This window comes from Apaloderma vittatum, unplaced genomic scaffold (genome assembly GCF_000703405.1).
Source record: "Apaloderma vittatum isolate BGI_N311 unplaced genomic scaffold, ASM70340v1 scaffold41952, whole genome shotgun sequence".
Taxonomy (NCBI): domain Eukaryota; kingdom Metazoa; phylum Chordata; class Aves; order Trogoniformes; family Trogonidae; genus Apaloderma; species Apaloderma vittatum.
The window spans coordinates 38,962-54,703 of NW_009703862.1; the positions used below are offsets into that span (position 1 = coordinate 38,962).

The window sequence follows — 15,742 nt, forward strand, 5'->3', positions numbered from 1 at the left end:
AATGCCAGTAGGATAAGAACGCATCTTGGTCTTCCCTTGCCCTTATTTTCATCCTCCACTTGGCAATCTTGTCTCCAAGACACACAGGAAGCAAACTTTGGAGGAGCTAGATATCATGTTACCAGTGGCAATTTTTGAAGTAAAATTGTTACAGCGAATGCTTTTTTTGGCACTTGATACCCACAGGCTAGGAGATGGCCAGTACTGCAGATAGCTCAGTGCTAAGTTGAAAGCATGTGGCAAGTGTCCTGTGAGGGTCCAAGGATCCCTCAATGAGTTGCACACTTGAACACCAGGTACCTATCCAACTCCCCACAGAAATGTTAAGTCTGATTTGACTCGTTGATCTGTGACATTAGCACAGAACTAGTCTCACATTTGGCATCTGAATTTGCCAGCTTTTGCTCGTCAGCTAGGACTGGGGCACGTGTGTCTCATATAATGCAGTCTGAAAGCAGGGAAAGTCAAGCAGGAAGCTCATTAAGTTCACGCTTCACTAAGAAGCCTGAATGTACTGATTCATCCCTCCTTCCTTCCCCGCAATCCTGCAACAGCCAGCTTGTGCTGAAGTCCTCCAATTATGTTTATCAAGCTAATTCTTCTCCCTATTTACTTCCAAGGAGACAAGCATCTGGTCTGACAAACAAATTGAGTTGTACCTTTCGTAGCTTCCCGTAGTCGATGAGCTCTGGACGGTGTCTATGAATTAAAGCGCAGAAACCAAGGCCGTCCTTCCAACTACGACAGAGACAGAGGAGAACAATGAACAGTAGTCAGCCAGGGAGAGGCACAGTGACGGGCATGAGGGAAGGAATGAAGGATGACTAATTCTGGTTTAGCTTCTAGCTCACAGTGCTTCTCTAAGTGCTGGGAAGGAGGCACATCCTGTACCTGGATGAGACTGCAGTAAAGACTCCTTTCAATGCCTATAAAAATCTACTGCAATTAGGACTTGCCCTTTGCCTTGCCACCTCCTTTTCGCCAGCTCTCTGTGCTGAACTCTCTGTGCACATCCTGTGGAGCGTGAGAGCACAGCTGTAGAGTTCAGGGTTGAAAAAAGGTGTAGATACACAAGCCCTAAAGGAGGAATATAAGTGCATTTCTTAGGGAAAAGGCAGATGTCCATAGCTAGGTCCACTATAATACTGGTTAGCGTGAATGGCTCTTAAGCTCTCAAAAAAAGGTGCTTCACATTTATACGGTTCACATAGCCCTCCAAGATGTGCTGGAAAAAGCAGTATTATGCAGAATCTTCACTGGAACACCTGCCAATTTGAAAATTTAAGAGCAGAGTAAGAAAACCCATCATCCTTCCCAGTTCTGTCATACTACAAAGTGTCTTGTGCAGCCCTTATTTCATGACTCCTAAAGTGTTCAGGGTTTTCACAGAGCAAAAGCTGTCTTGCTTAGCTGGTGGCACATATGCTGCTCTCCAAGGACTTAATGCCCTGAAGAATTTTACAAAACCAGCAGCTGTAACCAGAAATAGTAATCAGGATGTAGGTATTTGGACCCTCTTATAAGCTCCGCCCTTAATTTCCCAGGTGTCTCTCTGGACTACACTGTTACTGTGTAAGGTGCATCTGTACTGCCTTGGGAGGTCTGTCAGGAACATTGTTGAACATACCAAGAGACATATGAAAATAACACAGATCGTAAAGTTAAGATCTCTCTTGTAACTCACCTGATATGGAAGTTCTGGATGTTTACATTTTTATAAGGGGCTGTCTTCCTCTGACACCATAACAAAAGTCCTTCTTTAGCAGATGTCTCTAGAGAAAGAAAGAAAGAAAACATACCAATTAACTCATTTTCTTCAAAAGCAGGAGTCTCTGGAGAATATGCTAGAAAAACATGACCAATTTATCTTTGGTACAGACTGCACTGAATTGTGCTTTATTTAATTCCACTTGTCAGAAAATTCCTTGTTTGGAAGAGTCTACCGGGATGGGTTTGTTACCATTACTTTCTGAATGAGGTTCTGCAATAAGGAGAATCTTCGGGATTAGAGAGGAGAGTTTCATAAGATTTGTAAAAGACAGGTCCATTTTCAATGTTAGTTCCTGAGTCAGCCTGCAAGAAAATGCAACACCTTCCAACATCAAAGTCGGCTTTCAGGCTCATCCTTCCTTTTGAGCTGCTCTTAAAATCTCTTAGCAGAAGAAGATGTGAAAAACTCCTTCTCAACCTGACCCTGGCTAGAAATGGCAGTGAGATGACAAGGCAGCTTGGGAAGGGCAGCTCCCTAGGATCTTGCCTAAGGGCACATTCTGGGCCTTTTAAGTGGCAAAGCCATTTAGTTATCCCAGTTGTTCGCTGTTGAATGGTGCCCGGGAAGAACTAAGATTTACCTTCAACTGAGATATCCTGAATGGCAAAACGAAGGATGATGGTCCAGATCATTCCAAGAGTCATTTTAACATTGCCATCCACGATTTCTATGGGGGAAAAAAAGAAACAAAGATAGAAAAATTAGGAGGCATCAAATTCCAAGGTCAAATCCTAGTAAAACAGGAGTATTGGGGAGCATTGAATTTGGCAGATGGGACAACTGGAATTCCAGCTGACAACTGTTCTTCCCCACCTCCCCAAATGCTCTGCTGGTACGATGCAGTCTTGCCCAGTAGTACCCAGTAATTAGACTGGGTAATTGCAGCATACTAATGAGTGTAAATCAGACGCTGATGATCCAAAAGACCAGGAGTAAGGGCCAATTTACATCAGTATAATTCCCCTCAGGGGCCTAAAACCACCTCGTTCAGGTTTAATTCCGATCACTTGGAAGTCATATAAGCCAACCTGAGAAAATGAAAAGCCTTCCCCTCCTACTCTTGTATGTCTACTCCAAGTCACCTACACAACTGCCCCAGTGTAATTATACTGGAAGAAACAGTGAGAATTCCCCGTGTTGATGAGCTCTGGCAACTTTTTTTGTTGAGTGAACAAAATACCACCAAGAAAACTAAGAAATACCAATTTTTCTTTTAATTTCAAAGAAGCCTAAATACGCCAGACTGCCTGTATGGGACTTCTTTCAGTCATATAATTGCCAAAAGACACGAGAGTGCATTCCTCAAAGTACATGCACCCTGCTTAAGATGAAGCAACGACTCATGCTGACCAGCCTGAACAGATCACAACATAAACTAATATGATAAGCAAACTGTGCTTTACTGCTCGTCGGACTCCACAAATAAATCAGCACAGGTCAACAACTCAGAGGTTTTAGCAAGTGACTGCTTGAGCGTAAGGTATGATCTGTTTAGGACAGGGGATCAAGGTTCCAGGGGGAGGCACTGAAGGTTTTCTAGCCCAGAAAGGGGCTTCCACCATGTATAGATTATCACCAAACGGTGAGCAGCTGGGTTTCAAGTGCTGATCTTCAGCATCTACAAAAATTCCACAAAGACTATATATACACATTATAAAATTTACAGCCTTCATTTCTTTGGATAATAAAACTAGATGAGCTGCCGCCTTCTACTCATTTTCTGGCAGGTTCCTGATGGCAGAAGGATCTTTCACAAACAACTGACAAGTTACAAGAGTATTTTCAGTAAGAATAAGGTTAGAATTAACCTACTGTTTGGAGGTAGAATAATTCAAGTCCTAACAAGGCTGCCAGAAACCATTTTTGTACTACTGCAGACACCTCCGTGCCACTGCTTCCATAAGGCTGCCCAGCAGGAACTCTTCATGCTCCGGGGCAAGTAGAAATTTGCAGTATAGGCAACTCCCACCTGTCTGGATCCTGTCACGAAGGTAACAATACATGAAATGTTCTTATTAAGCCATTAAAAAAAGCTTTTCCTCTCATGAAGAATTTTCAAAATGTGAATCTTGGTGCCTTCAAACCCAACAAATAAGTAGCCTGCATCCCAAACACACTGTTTCAGAAACTGTGTCCATCTGGTCCAAATTCCTGAAAGCTTGTGATTTAGCGATACATGTGGTGCAACCTCCAGCGCAAATTAGAAGGATAATCTCTGCTATGCTTTGACATACATCTGCATTAGGGATTTACAGATTTAGAAGACAGAAAACAAGACATGCCACCTTGTTCTACCACAGTAAAACCCTGTGTCCACTCCTTTTTGCACACAAGAGTACACACAAGATATCCCGGTGGGGTATCAGTTTGCCTGGAATTAAATACCTAACAATATTTCACTGCAGTATAAAAGAACGTTACTGCTGGTGGAATCAAAAAAACTATGTTTCACTGTTGACAGTTTCCTCACAAATGAATTTTTTACAGGTATTTTGGGGTCAGGGGGTTGTCTGCTAGGCTGCTGTAAGAAAATGTCACGAGACGACAAGTATATTCAGTTCTGTGCTTCTTTGCATTTTTCACCCCTTTAATAAAGCCCCACAATCAACAAGGAAAATCCTTACTATTGCTACAAATGCTTGAGATACTACAGCTAAAATATAAAAGAAAGCACCTTTGTTTTCAGCTTGTTTGTTTTGTTCATGTGATAGACCTTTGTGGGGATTTTCAAAAAGCAAAAAACCTCAATGCTTATAAAAGCCACAGCAGCTGGCAGGAAGACCCTAGGATATACTGAAGATCTGAAACTAAATTGAGGTCTTAATGGACTAGATTAAAATCTGATGGCAATGCTTTAATGTTGAAAATGCTTTGCGAACACTAATAAATCCATCAGTGAGCAGAAACAGGTAATTAATATTACTGTTCCATGGATTTTAATTGGAAATAAAGGTCAAGATACTCTCATAAAACCAGATGGCGTTAAGTTGCTAATGTGGCATTAGAATTCAGCACTACACTCCGGTCACGTTCTCAAATTCCAGTTTTATAAAGTTAGCTGGTGGAGTTAAGGTGGAAAGCACTTCTTTTACCCCAGCCCTCTTCAATGCATCGCTCATTTAAAAAGGAAGATGTGTGCTCCCTGCTCCCATGTCTGACTCTTCCTTAGCACTGCACCAAAGTCAAGGTGAGGCTTAAATGGGGCTCTGAGCAACCTGAAGTAGGTAAAGATGTCCCTGCTCACTGCATGGGTGTTGGACTGGATGACCTTTAAAGGTCTCTTCTATCTCAATGCATTCTATGAAAGCAAAGCTGCTCTGGAAGAAGCCCAGAATATTTCCATCACTTCATCTCTACACATCATTTTACTTTTGCTTGACACAGAGAAAACCCACCACTCACCCAGCTGATACTGATGTCAAAGAGATTAGTGAGTGATCCATCCCAGGAGGCAGATTTAACCAACCACACGATCTCCAGTCCTTTCCTCCTATTCTCGTTTTTTTTTTCTTTTCTTTTAAATACAGCTGATAAAACTGTTATTATTTGTTAGAAGTGAGCAAGCATTTTTCATTTCTGGAGCTAAAAAACTTCTCCTGGCAACCTGGTTACAAAGTCAGCCAGCCTTCTCAGAAAGGCCATGGGCTCTCTGGCCCCCACTCACTTGGTTTTCCACCTCTGCATTCCCCAATGCCAACCTCCTTTTCCCTCAGGATCCCTTCAGCGCCCTTCAGTTGCCGCCAGCCGCTCTCTAATAGAGTGGAATACGGCCAAGAAACAAAAGTGAAAAAAACATGGCTGCAAAACAGGTTTGCACAAAGCCGCCTGTTTCCTGGTGATTGAGAGAAAGAAACTCCACGGGAATTGTTAAAAAACTGAACATAACACTACAAAGCTAGAACAATCTAATGCTTAATTAAAGATACCATGTTTGTCCCCTACTGATACAAGTAAGGCTCAGTAATATGAGCCCAGCTCATGTATTAAAAGGCTAATAATCAGATGGTATCTTTTGCCTGACTGTGCTTTCCAAGTACTTTTCCTAGGCAGGACCTCTGCAAGTGCTGTCTGTGCCTCCTCCTCCACCAGCAGCTGTTGTCTGAACCGCAGCAGCAAGTACAGGTTATTCATGTGATCTACATTCAGCTTGGGAGCGGATCGGTTGCTGGCTAAAGCTGGTGAGACATCTGCATCCACTGGAAGGAAATTTTTTGCACCAGTGAATATGCTTCCACTCCGTTTCCCATTATTGTACCAAATACCAAGAACAAGCTATGCAAAAAATACGGTACTCTCGTCCATTTGTTTGACAGCCAATTAAGGGTCTGACAAATACACAGTCCTTAGGAGCAGGACTGGCTGGCTACATAGATGTGGTTTTTAAAATGCCACCACCTTTCTTAAATGCATGAACTCATTCTGAAAAATGCAAAAATGATTAATTTTGGCCTGAGTAGTTAGAAGCAGAAGCAGTGCTACAGAAACTGTTATCCCCCTCTGTGGGTACTTCTGAACTGCCCATGAGAGCAGAGCCTCTGGTCACCCCATGGAGACAGGGAATTGCGGGGGATGAACGGCTGGCAGGCCAGTGTTACAATCTGGGAATCAGAGACAGAGCAGCAAGGGCGACAGAAAAGGAAGTCTGCTCTGCATTTTGTTTATCCTAACAAAAGTCAAGAAAAGCAGGACAAGCATCCATGCCCCTGTCTTCAGAAAGCATGTGGCTAACCATAGTCCAGCAAGGCTCAGGACAGATATCTGGCATTGCTGACTGGGGGGTACATCTCGGCTCCCTAACTGTGAGCAGGCAGGGGGCAGGGACATCCATACGCTCTGTTTCGCTCATCTGACTTGTCTTTCCACCGTCAATGTATGGTTGCTCTGCCTGGTGTTGTGCTCAGACGGGACTTCTGCAACTGTTGAAACCCCTGAGCTTTATTTCTCCTTTCACCTGGGCAGGTGAGAATAGAGATCAGTTCATCCAAAGTTATCTCTACACTGAACTGAGGCACATCTGTCTAAGAAAGCAGGAACTTTCCATGCAGATTAGAGGTGTGAATAAAACAGTATTAGGGTCACATACTTGACCTATTCAATCTGTTAAATCCCAGGAGCATTTGACAGCAGTATGGAATCTATTACAGCAAAAGAAGGCTCCTGAGGTGTCAGATGACAGTGAGATTTAAAAGCAGATGAAAAATCATTTGGATGCTGCACCAGGTCTTTGATCCAGATTTACACAGATCTGCTGTATGCCACGACTGCTTTGATCCTATAGACCCTGGCTAACAAAGATGTTTAGAATCATCTTGAATTGTTAACAGCTAAAGATAGATGTAAAAAGCAGCTCTTCACCCTCATTGCTTATTCTGTTTGCTTAGTTCACCCTCCACAGAACACAGACACAGAGTACGTCCTGCACCCGTGCTGTGTGTAGGAAGTGTTCTTCTACTCTGGTTCTCCTTCACTGGGACACGGCTGCAGAGCTGGGCTTGCAAACAGCAGAGAGGGATCTTTATTTGATGAAATGTGAGATAAACGCCATGAAAACATTCTTGTTGGCTTCCACTCTGATTAAACACAAGGTTTCACAAGGCTTAAGCCAACCTGAGAGCCTCCTTGGGATTCTTTCTGGAGCTTATTTTTTAACCATCAAAAACCAATAATAAATAAAGCCAGGACATTGATGGCCAACACCATTCGTCTAACGTACACAGAGAACTATAGCTAGGCTGCAGACCCTTCACACAGAACTCTGCTGCCCAGCAGATACCCGGAGATGAAGCACACCACCTCAAGGTGTCGAGCACGCTGCCCTAGCCAGTCCCACCGCACTGCTACTGGATGGTGGTTTTTTGCCTCCAGGAGAAAAGACACCTGCAAAACTTCCTGGATCAGTCCAACCTGAGGCATTTACAGCTCATTTTCTTGGTGCAGCATTATGATTGCCTCACTGGCTTTTATCTTCTACTTTGCTGCTGCATGATGTCTTCTTGAAGTCAGAAAGCAAGCCCTTAAAATTCATGCTCCAGTAAGGTTTATAATCTCTTCCAGGGACAGAGGCACTGCTGTGCTGTTTGAAGTAAAAGACACTTTTTATAGCTAATGTGTAATAATCACTGCACACCAAGAGCCTGGATGGACCAGGAAGAAGCCCCTGAAGCAGGTTATATTTCCTGGTGACCATCAGAGTGACCTGGGCTGGGGGACCCCACGCTGTTATCACACTGACACTGCCTGAGCTGGCACCACAGCTCTGTATAAAAATGAAAGCTGACCTTGGTCCAAACTTCAGTTTATACTGAAGTACCTTTATACTACCTTTTATTCTACCTTTGGTAGTATAAAGCAACCCCTAGGAGTTCACCATGCAGCTACATGGGCATCAGGACCAGGAATATTTGGCAGGGGCAGGGAGGATCGTCGATCAGGCTGATCTAAATCATGGCTTCTGTCACAAAATGGCACCTCACAGCCAATTTCTAACAGGACAACTGCTATGAATCCATACTGAATAACTGGGCCCGGGAAACCTTTGGTCACAGACCATTTTACTTACGAATGACATCTAAGTCGCAGCCAATTCAGGAGCAGAAGACAAAAAAGAAAAATACAGCGAAAGGAGAGGAAAAGGCAAACCAGTGCTAGGGAGAGCAGAATCAGGAGAAAAAAAAGGGAATAGAGCAGGGAAGACAAGTTTTATGCGTGCTCTAGGTTCCCAGAAGGATGTCTCCAAATGTCTGTCTGAGGTCCAAATCACAGCAGGAGCCTTCTTAAGGCAGAAGACCTCTGGCTCCAGGTGCAACTTCCAGTTTGAAAAGGATCCCACGTAGATTACTATATCAGCCACTGGATGCATCAGTCTTTTTTGTAAGGGCATAAAATGACCTTAGATATTTGTTTCTGCTACATCAAACATTACTCAGAGTCAGCAACACCCTCCCTTTGCTCCTGGGGTAAAAGCTGAGAAAACTGAAAAGATTTGCATGCAAAATATCAACACCAAACCATTCACCTCTTGCATTTTGCTATTAAACACCAAAGCAGCAAAGAAGCATCTGCAATGTCCCTGGGCCCTTGTTTCAAATTGCTCCAAAGTCTCCATAAAGTTAAAGCAGGACACTGAGGCAAAGGTCTTGGTAAAGTAAACATAACCACATGCAGTGGCTGAGGCATTCAGCTTGATCCGACACAGAACAAGTGGGCCATAGGGTGGGCACATGTTGTGAGAAATGTCCCCAAAAGCAGGCTTTAAAGGCCAAAACTGGAGACAGTATGCCAACACTGCACCGATCTGGGCTAAGAACAGGCGAGGCTCAGCCCTGCAGCCCCACTCTCCCAGAGGAGGAATGCTCATCCAGAACTGTATCATGGGCTCATTTCGCAGCTCTGTCATGAGTTCCCCAGGAGAAACCACGTATTTCCATCTGTAAGATGCAGATAACAAACCTCCCTCATTTTCCATGGTCATGAAAAGACAAACCTAGAAATACCACAGAAGCAGAGTGTCTCCACAGCAACAGTGACAACGTGAGTCCATAGACAAGGCTCACACACGGGTCCAGAGCAGAGGAAAATAAGTGTCATGAAAACACAATCCAGATAAGATGAGAATTTGTTAGGGTTTATAAAAGATCAAACTATCTCACTAACCTGGAAGACCTTGCGGATCTCGGGTGGCGTATCTGCAGAACACCCACCATCTTTGCTAAAAAGATGGAAATCCGACCCAACTCCCTCATGTCTCCACGAGCCTCAAGACACGAGGGCATCCCTGGTGCTGCCCACAATGGTCTCTACACAGCGATACGTGGGCTTCCAGCCAGAGCACCCAGTTTTCTGGGGTGCCCAACAGGAAGACTGGAAGCTCTGAAAATAGGAGCCTCTGGGACCCTTGACCTGTGCTGGGGACTGCACTTGGCTTTGCCCCATGGGATTTCCTACAGCAACAAAGGATCTTTCCCAGGAGCTCAGCAATAAGCTAAATACAAGCAGCTGCTTGCTATACCCCACTTGGGACTTGTGCATTCAAGAATGAAACACCTCAATTTATTTGGTTTTGCCACTGCTCCATGTTTACTGCTCCATGTTTACCTTAACTCATGTGAATCAAGAGAAAAGCAGGAGGACCTGACCAATAAGCTCAAGTGGGAAACAGGTTTGGCAGCTTGGTGTGAAGGTGGGATGTAAATCCAGAGTAAAGGCCCCTTTTTTCCCTCCACAGCTGATGCTACAAGGACATGGTAGGGCTAGAGGGGTGTAAAGAGAAATGACATGCAGCCATGAGAGAAAGGCAATGGCTAATCACAGCTTGGGCCCAGATAAATCAGCTCATTTCTTTACCTTCTGCTCCAATAGACACTAGTTTGACTCCTTTGCTGGCAATGAAATCCAAGGCCTTGTTCACATTGGATATTTTGTGCACTCGCATTTTGCCTCTTTCAGGCTTAGCCAAACGTTCACCTAGTGAGAGAAAAAAAAAGAAAAAAGAAGGCATTAGACACCAATTCCGAACTCCTTCTTCCCTGGTGGGTGTTTCCCCATGCTGGTGGCTCCCGCTGCTCAGCCAGGCAGGGTCAGACCCCCCTGCATCCTTTCTCAGCCTAGCTCTGAGCTAAGAGCAGGTAAATCTCTGATAGAAATGAGTCTTAGGGCAAACACCAGCTCCTGACTGGAACAAAGCTGGAAGATTCAGAAAAGCACTTTCTTGAACTTATTTGTTAGAAAGAGCTGCATTAGGGGCGATCACACCCTTCTTGATAGGCCACCTGTAACTATGCTCACAATCTACTTTTATTAACACTAACTCTATACATAGAGTTAGCAAAGTAAAGCTTAGATAGACAAATTAACTTTTCAAAGGAACCTCTACTAGAAACATAATTAGACGGGACATTGGGAACCCCCTGTATGTGACTCACAACACCACAAAATGAACAGAACAGCTGATTTCAGACCACAAGCTCCATAATACAAAAAAAAATCTAGACAAAAGGCAGGCAGGTTTTGCCCTTTGAAAAAAAAAATAAATTATGAGATAATTAAAAGGAGATCAAATGGGCAAGTCTAGGCATGTAATTAGTCACCGGACCTATACAATTCCAAAAGTCTGCTATATCTTGAACCTGAATATTTAGGTCAATGTAAGCTGACTCAAAACCTTTATTTGAGGCTTAAGTGTGAGAAGGAAAATTACTTTTTAGAGAACTCTTTTTCATTCTAAAACTGGGTGGCTTGTTTCTTGACAAAGGAGTGAGGAAAAGCTAAAAACCAGATTATTTCCATAGCCACGCCCTATAAAGGAAAAAAAGTCTAGAAATGAAAATCCTTTAAAAGTGTTTGAGTGATTACTGTAGGCTGGTGTCATTAGCTCTCGAGCTTCAGGATAAAACCAGATTCACTTTCAAAATGAAACACTGATGTTTGACAATTTAAGTTAAAAGATGTATTTACGGTGCTACCTGCATCCTAGGATTAAAAAAATCTCTTTTGCTTTAATGGAGCCCCAAGTACACGTCATGGTATGTTGCTTTCTTTTTCCATTTGAATAATGCTGGTCATTCTAAACAAGTGTGGAAGCATTTTTTGTGACAGTTTCACAATAACATTTTTTACATATAGCTGCACAACAGACTGGAGCAGACTTATGCTGCCAAATGTCAACAAATGGGTTGAGCCAGCTAAAAAATAACCACGCTCTTCAGTTCATGTGACTGCAAACTAGCCTTGCAAAAAGAAAAATAAAGACAAGAGATTAGGTTTCAGCTGGAACAGCAAGCTGATCCCATTCACCTTGTGGCCGCGTGTGCATTGCCAACACAAGGGAGAGCATCTGAACTGCTCTCCCTGGGGCTGGGCAGAGCAGGATTGTTCCCTCTGACAGCAACGCGATCCTCAAGCAATTGATGGCAATTGCAAAACTAGCAGTCGCCCTCTCTCAAAGTACCACAATAGGATATTTGGTTTAGGATCTTTTTTTTTTTGTTTTGGAACTTAAAAAAGTCTCCAAAGCCGATGGCTATTTCCTTTGAATTTGAACTTTATTACAAATTTAGATTTCCAGAGAAAAGCTTCGTGTGGTTCCAGGGCATACATTATTAATGATGTAGACTGTTAAAAGGGAAGTCTGCTACGAAATATGTTGTACTTTCAGCTATTTGCATCGCTGCTTTATTTCTCAGTACTTCTCCCAGCTGAGACAATGAAAATGGTCTACTAGCTTCCATTCTCTGATTCTCATGTACTAGCTCTAGGCTGTACTTTAAAAGCCAAACAATGCAAGGAAGTGTTGGCACAGAAGTTGTTTACAGTAAATTTGTTTAGGAAAAATTTCAATTAGTCCTTCTTCCCTTTTTTTTTTTGGTGTGGGGGAGAAGCCTTATATATTTTAAAAGTACTAAATGGGAGCTTAGACTTTTTCAGTCTTGTAGTATTATTTTTAAAACGGCTTTATCAGGGGAAGGAAACGCATGTGGTAAAAAATGAAAGTGTATCTTTTGGGGCAGTTTCTACAGAAGCCAAACTGTTACCTCTCACCGCGGAGATCAACGGGAGAGGACTCACAACGAGGAAGACCCAGGACTGTCCACGGAGTTTCCCACAAGGCTGGCGACTGAGGGGCTCTGGCTGGATGGAAGGGCACCCATCAGCAGCACAGCTCACCATCAGAAGATACTGGGCTGGGCAAGACTGAGGTGCTCTCCCCCTCACAGAACATCACTGCTTCCCACACTTTAGGAAGTCACATCAGATGGGAAAACTTCTTCCTATCTGCCCAGCCAAGGACACACAGGAGGCTTAAAAGCCCTGCAGAAGCAACGTGTGTGCTGCAAAGCTCTGATAATATTTCGAACTCTGATCCCTCCAAACCACCATCATGAGCAAAAACCCAGAGGTTTTATCCTTCGTTCATAAATTCTGAAAAACACATATACTGACAGAATCTATGCAGGAGCTGGCAAAAGGGAAGGGAAGGAAAGGAGGGGTAGAGGGAAGACAATGCAAATGCTTCTATCATGGTAATTTTATGAGAAAACGTACTAAGAAGGTCAGGAGTGCAAGTCACTGGGTTGCTATTACTGGCTTAAGGGCCATCAAAACCGTCTGTGAATACACAACTCCAGTTTCTTACATAGAGTACTATCCCCCCTTGATGCCTCCCACGATACTTTACTAAGGTATTCATTTCATCAGCACATCAGTAGGGTTTACTGCTTTTCCGAAATAATCCCTGGGAAATACCTGTCAAGTAGTGGGACATCTGTGATACGGACTGAAAAAAAATCTGACCTAACTTGTTCATGCCATTGTTTTTATTTCAGACTGGGTTTTCTGGCACTTTGTTTTTCTTTGGGATTTCTTTTCTCCCCTGAAAGCCTGAGTGCTGAGCTCAGATTAAAACTAGAATGGAAAAACTTCAGTCACAGCTGAAACTGAACGACACGGAAGATTTACTGGTTTGACTCTCCTCTTCCAATAACTTCTATCCTATTCCCACTGTCATGTGGCTCTGGTATGATTTGCCAGTGCAGCATTCTCACACTCTTCCCAGAGCTGCTCCATCAGTCCTGCCAAGCAGCAAGAGCCGTTGCCTGAGCCTTCACAGGAGGCTGCGCATTCCTGACAGGCAGCGGAAAGCTCAGAGGCAGGGGCAGGAAGGCGGCGGGCAGCCTGCACAGTCCATGAGGCTTGGAGTACATTCCAAATTAACGGACACTGCTGGAGACAAGACATTCGTTAGGGAGAAATTTGTTCTGAATCAGGAAGCAGCTGTTCTTATGTTCCAGCAAAATCTGCCTTTACTGTCCCTGTTCCACGAGAAATGGAGAGGATGGATTTCAGAGCAGACATGCTCAGGACGCTTGAGAGCACCACACAGAACCTCTCTCACCTGAAATGACTTCCAGAAGTAACATGAGTTTAAGACCATCCCTGAAATCTTCCTCTATGTTCTCAATCTGTGTCCCAGCCTTGCGGAGGTGAGAATTACACCATGCTGTAAACGTCTAAAACACAGGAAAGAGAGAAAGGAAAAAAATCAAAAAACAGTCAGTAATCTTCCCAGAAGCCAAACAACAATTCAGAACCAAAACAGTGCTGCTAGGCATGGTAACGCAGATTTAAACACTGGTTAGATTATAATTTTTCCACCTTGTCCCTATGGAGCACAAGCATTGGTACCTAAATATCCAAAGAAGTTGCACGGTGCTCCCATGACAGAGGGATCACTTCGTGGCTCCAGCATGTCTGATTTTCTGGAGAGGCCCCTACTTTTTGTGTTTGGTTTAGATATACCTCGAAGCTGATTTGAAGGCATGCTTAAGTGCTCGAATTGCTTGGGACTCCAGTGGTGTTAGATGATACAACAGAGTATGAAGGAGAACAGAAAACAGCATTCCAGATCTTCTCGTCTCTAGACAAGTGCTTGAGAAAGGAAAAAAAAGGACCACTTTTCTACAGCCAACTGCCTCTGGTCTGCTCCATTTCCAGCAAATGCAGTAGCCCTTAGACTGACACTGTGGGACAGCAGCTGAGACCCTCAGCAACAGAAACCACGTCCCAACAGTGTCTGTCCCGCAGTCCCTGTTGTCACCAACTCGCTGCTAAGCAGATCTCCCTCCACTGTGCGACTATCCCACCTTCCCTCCCCACTCATGTGGAGGACAACATGCTTTCTGACCAACGATGCTATCGCTCCTCTCAGCAGAAGCACAGGTCCTAGAAAGGATAAAAGTAAGCATTAGTTAGCGACCCTACTGCCGAGCAAAGTCCCAAACTCCCACTACCTGAGAGCCTCTGGCAGAAGAATCATTGCAGCCACCTCAATGATAGAAATCACAGCCATTCTGTAATTAGTGATATTATGCACCAACGCTGGAGCAAAAAATACGAGTCTGAAGTGCAAGAGGGACCAAGGTCAAAACTACAACACAGCCAGCAGCACTCATCCTAAACAAAACTCTTTTTGGAAACGCCTTCTGACTTCAAGCGGTCAGGATAAGCAGATCTCTCATATGAGAGAAATGAATTTCACCACAACTGATGACAAGACAGATTTTCTGTGGTTGCAATCCGTCAGCCGTTGTTCCAAAGAACGAGTGGAGCACTGACTGGGAAGAGACCGTCTCATCCAAGAGACATGATAGTAGGGATTATCTCAAAAGAGACATGGGTTGGAAAGAGAAAAGTAAGTGCTACCATTCGACGGTCAAAACACAAGAAACAACCATAAAACACCGCAGACACCTCAGAGTGTGGCATGGTCTGTTTGAATCAAAGAGCCCAACCTGGAGATGCTGAAGCTGTTTAACACAAAAATAGTTTGAAGAGTAAACAGCAGCTACTAGTTCTTTTAAGGCAGACAAGTTTGTCCAAGTGCTAATGAATGTGTTTCACAGTGTTTAAACAGGACACCAAGCAAACTCTTTTCCTTTACACAAACTGATAACCCCTCAATCTTTCTTTAAATAGGAGGGTGAGGTTACTCAGAAAACAAGTGCCTCCAAAAGCTCAGCGCTACCGCAAGGAAAAGAGGTCTTTTTTTCCCCTCCCTCTGCCAGATGTGCTCCCAGAGCCTTCAACTCACTGGCCAAGCAAAGAACTGTTTACTTGCTTTGGTAAGGCTCGTCCTCTGCTCAGCAGCGCGTGGAGGCAGTTAGCAGACTCCAACAAGCCCCTGCAAGAGAAAATTTGGCATACATGGGCCAAGCAGGAGGGTTGAGTGGACCACAGCAGCTGTGTCATCCTAGGCTGTTGGGAAACCACAGCAGAAAGGACTCAGCGGATACGGAGGCAGGGCACACCAAAAATATAGAAATGCTTCACCATCGCTTCCACCACACGGGAGATTTCACAAGAAAAGTTACCTCAAACGGCAAAGAGCATCTCGGCTTGTTCTTATTTGCCTGGAAGCTGGGCTTCCACTATGAACCCGCTTGTGCTTGCACAGCTACAACTGGCATAACAGAATCT

The 15,742-nt window shown here is 43.9% G+C and overlaps 1 protein-coding gene across 3 annotated transcripts in view; it reads right to left on the reverse strand.

The window, feature by feature from the left end:
* The window catches only part of LOC104270419 (alpha-actinin-1), a 45,715-nt gene extending 31,943 nt beyond the window's left edge, over window positions 1–13,772 (reverse strand). For 2 of the 3 annotated variants that reach the window (XM_009864783.1, XM_009864782.1), the window contains exons 1-5: window positions 13,662–13,772; window positions 10,115–10,234; window positions 2,352–2,438; window positions 1,685–1,772; window positions 660–738 (exon numbers count right to left, since the gene is read on the reverse strand). In XM_009864783.1, coding sequence (XP_009863085.1) covers window positions 660–738; window positions 1,685–1,772; window positions 2,352–2,438; window positions 10,115–10,234; window positions 13,662–13,686 — 399 coding nt within the window. In that variant the 5' untranslated portion in view covers window positions 13,687–13,772. The remainder of the gene's footprint in view (window positions 1–659; window positions 739–1,684; window positions 1,773–2,351; window positions 2,439–10,114; window positions 10,235–13,661) is intronic. The other variant, XM_009864781.1, reaches the window with a different exon arrangement.
* Window positions 13,773–15,742: the final 1,970 nt, after the last annotated feature.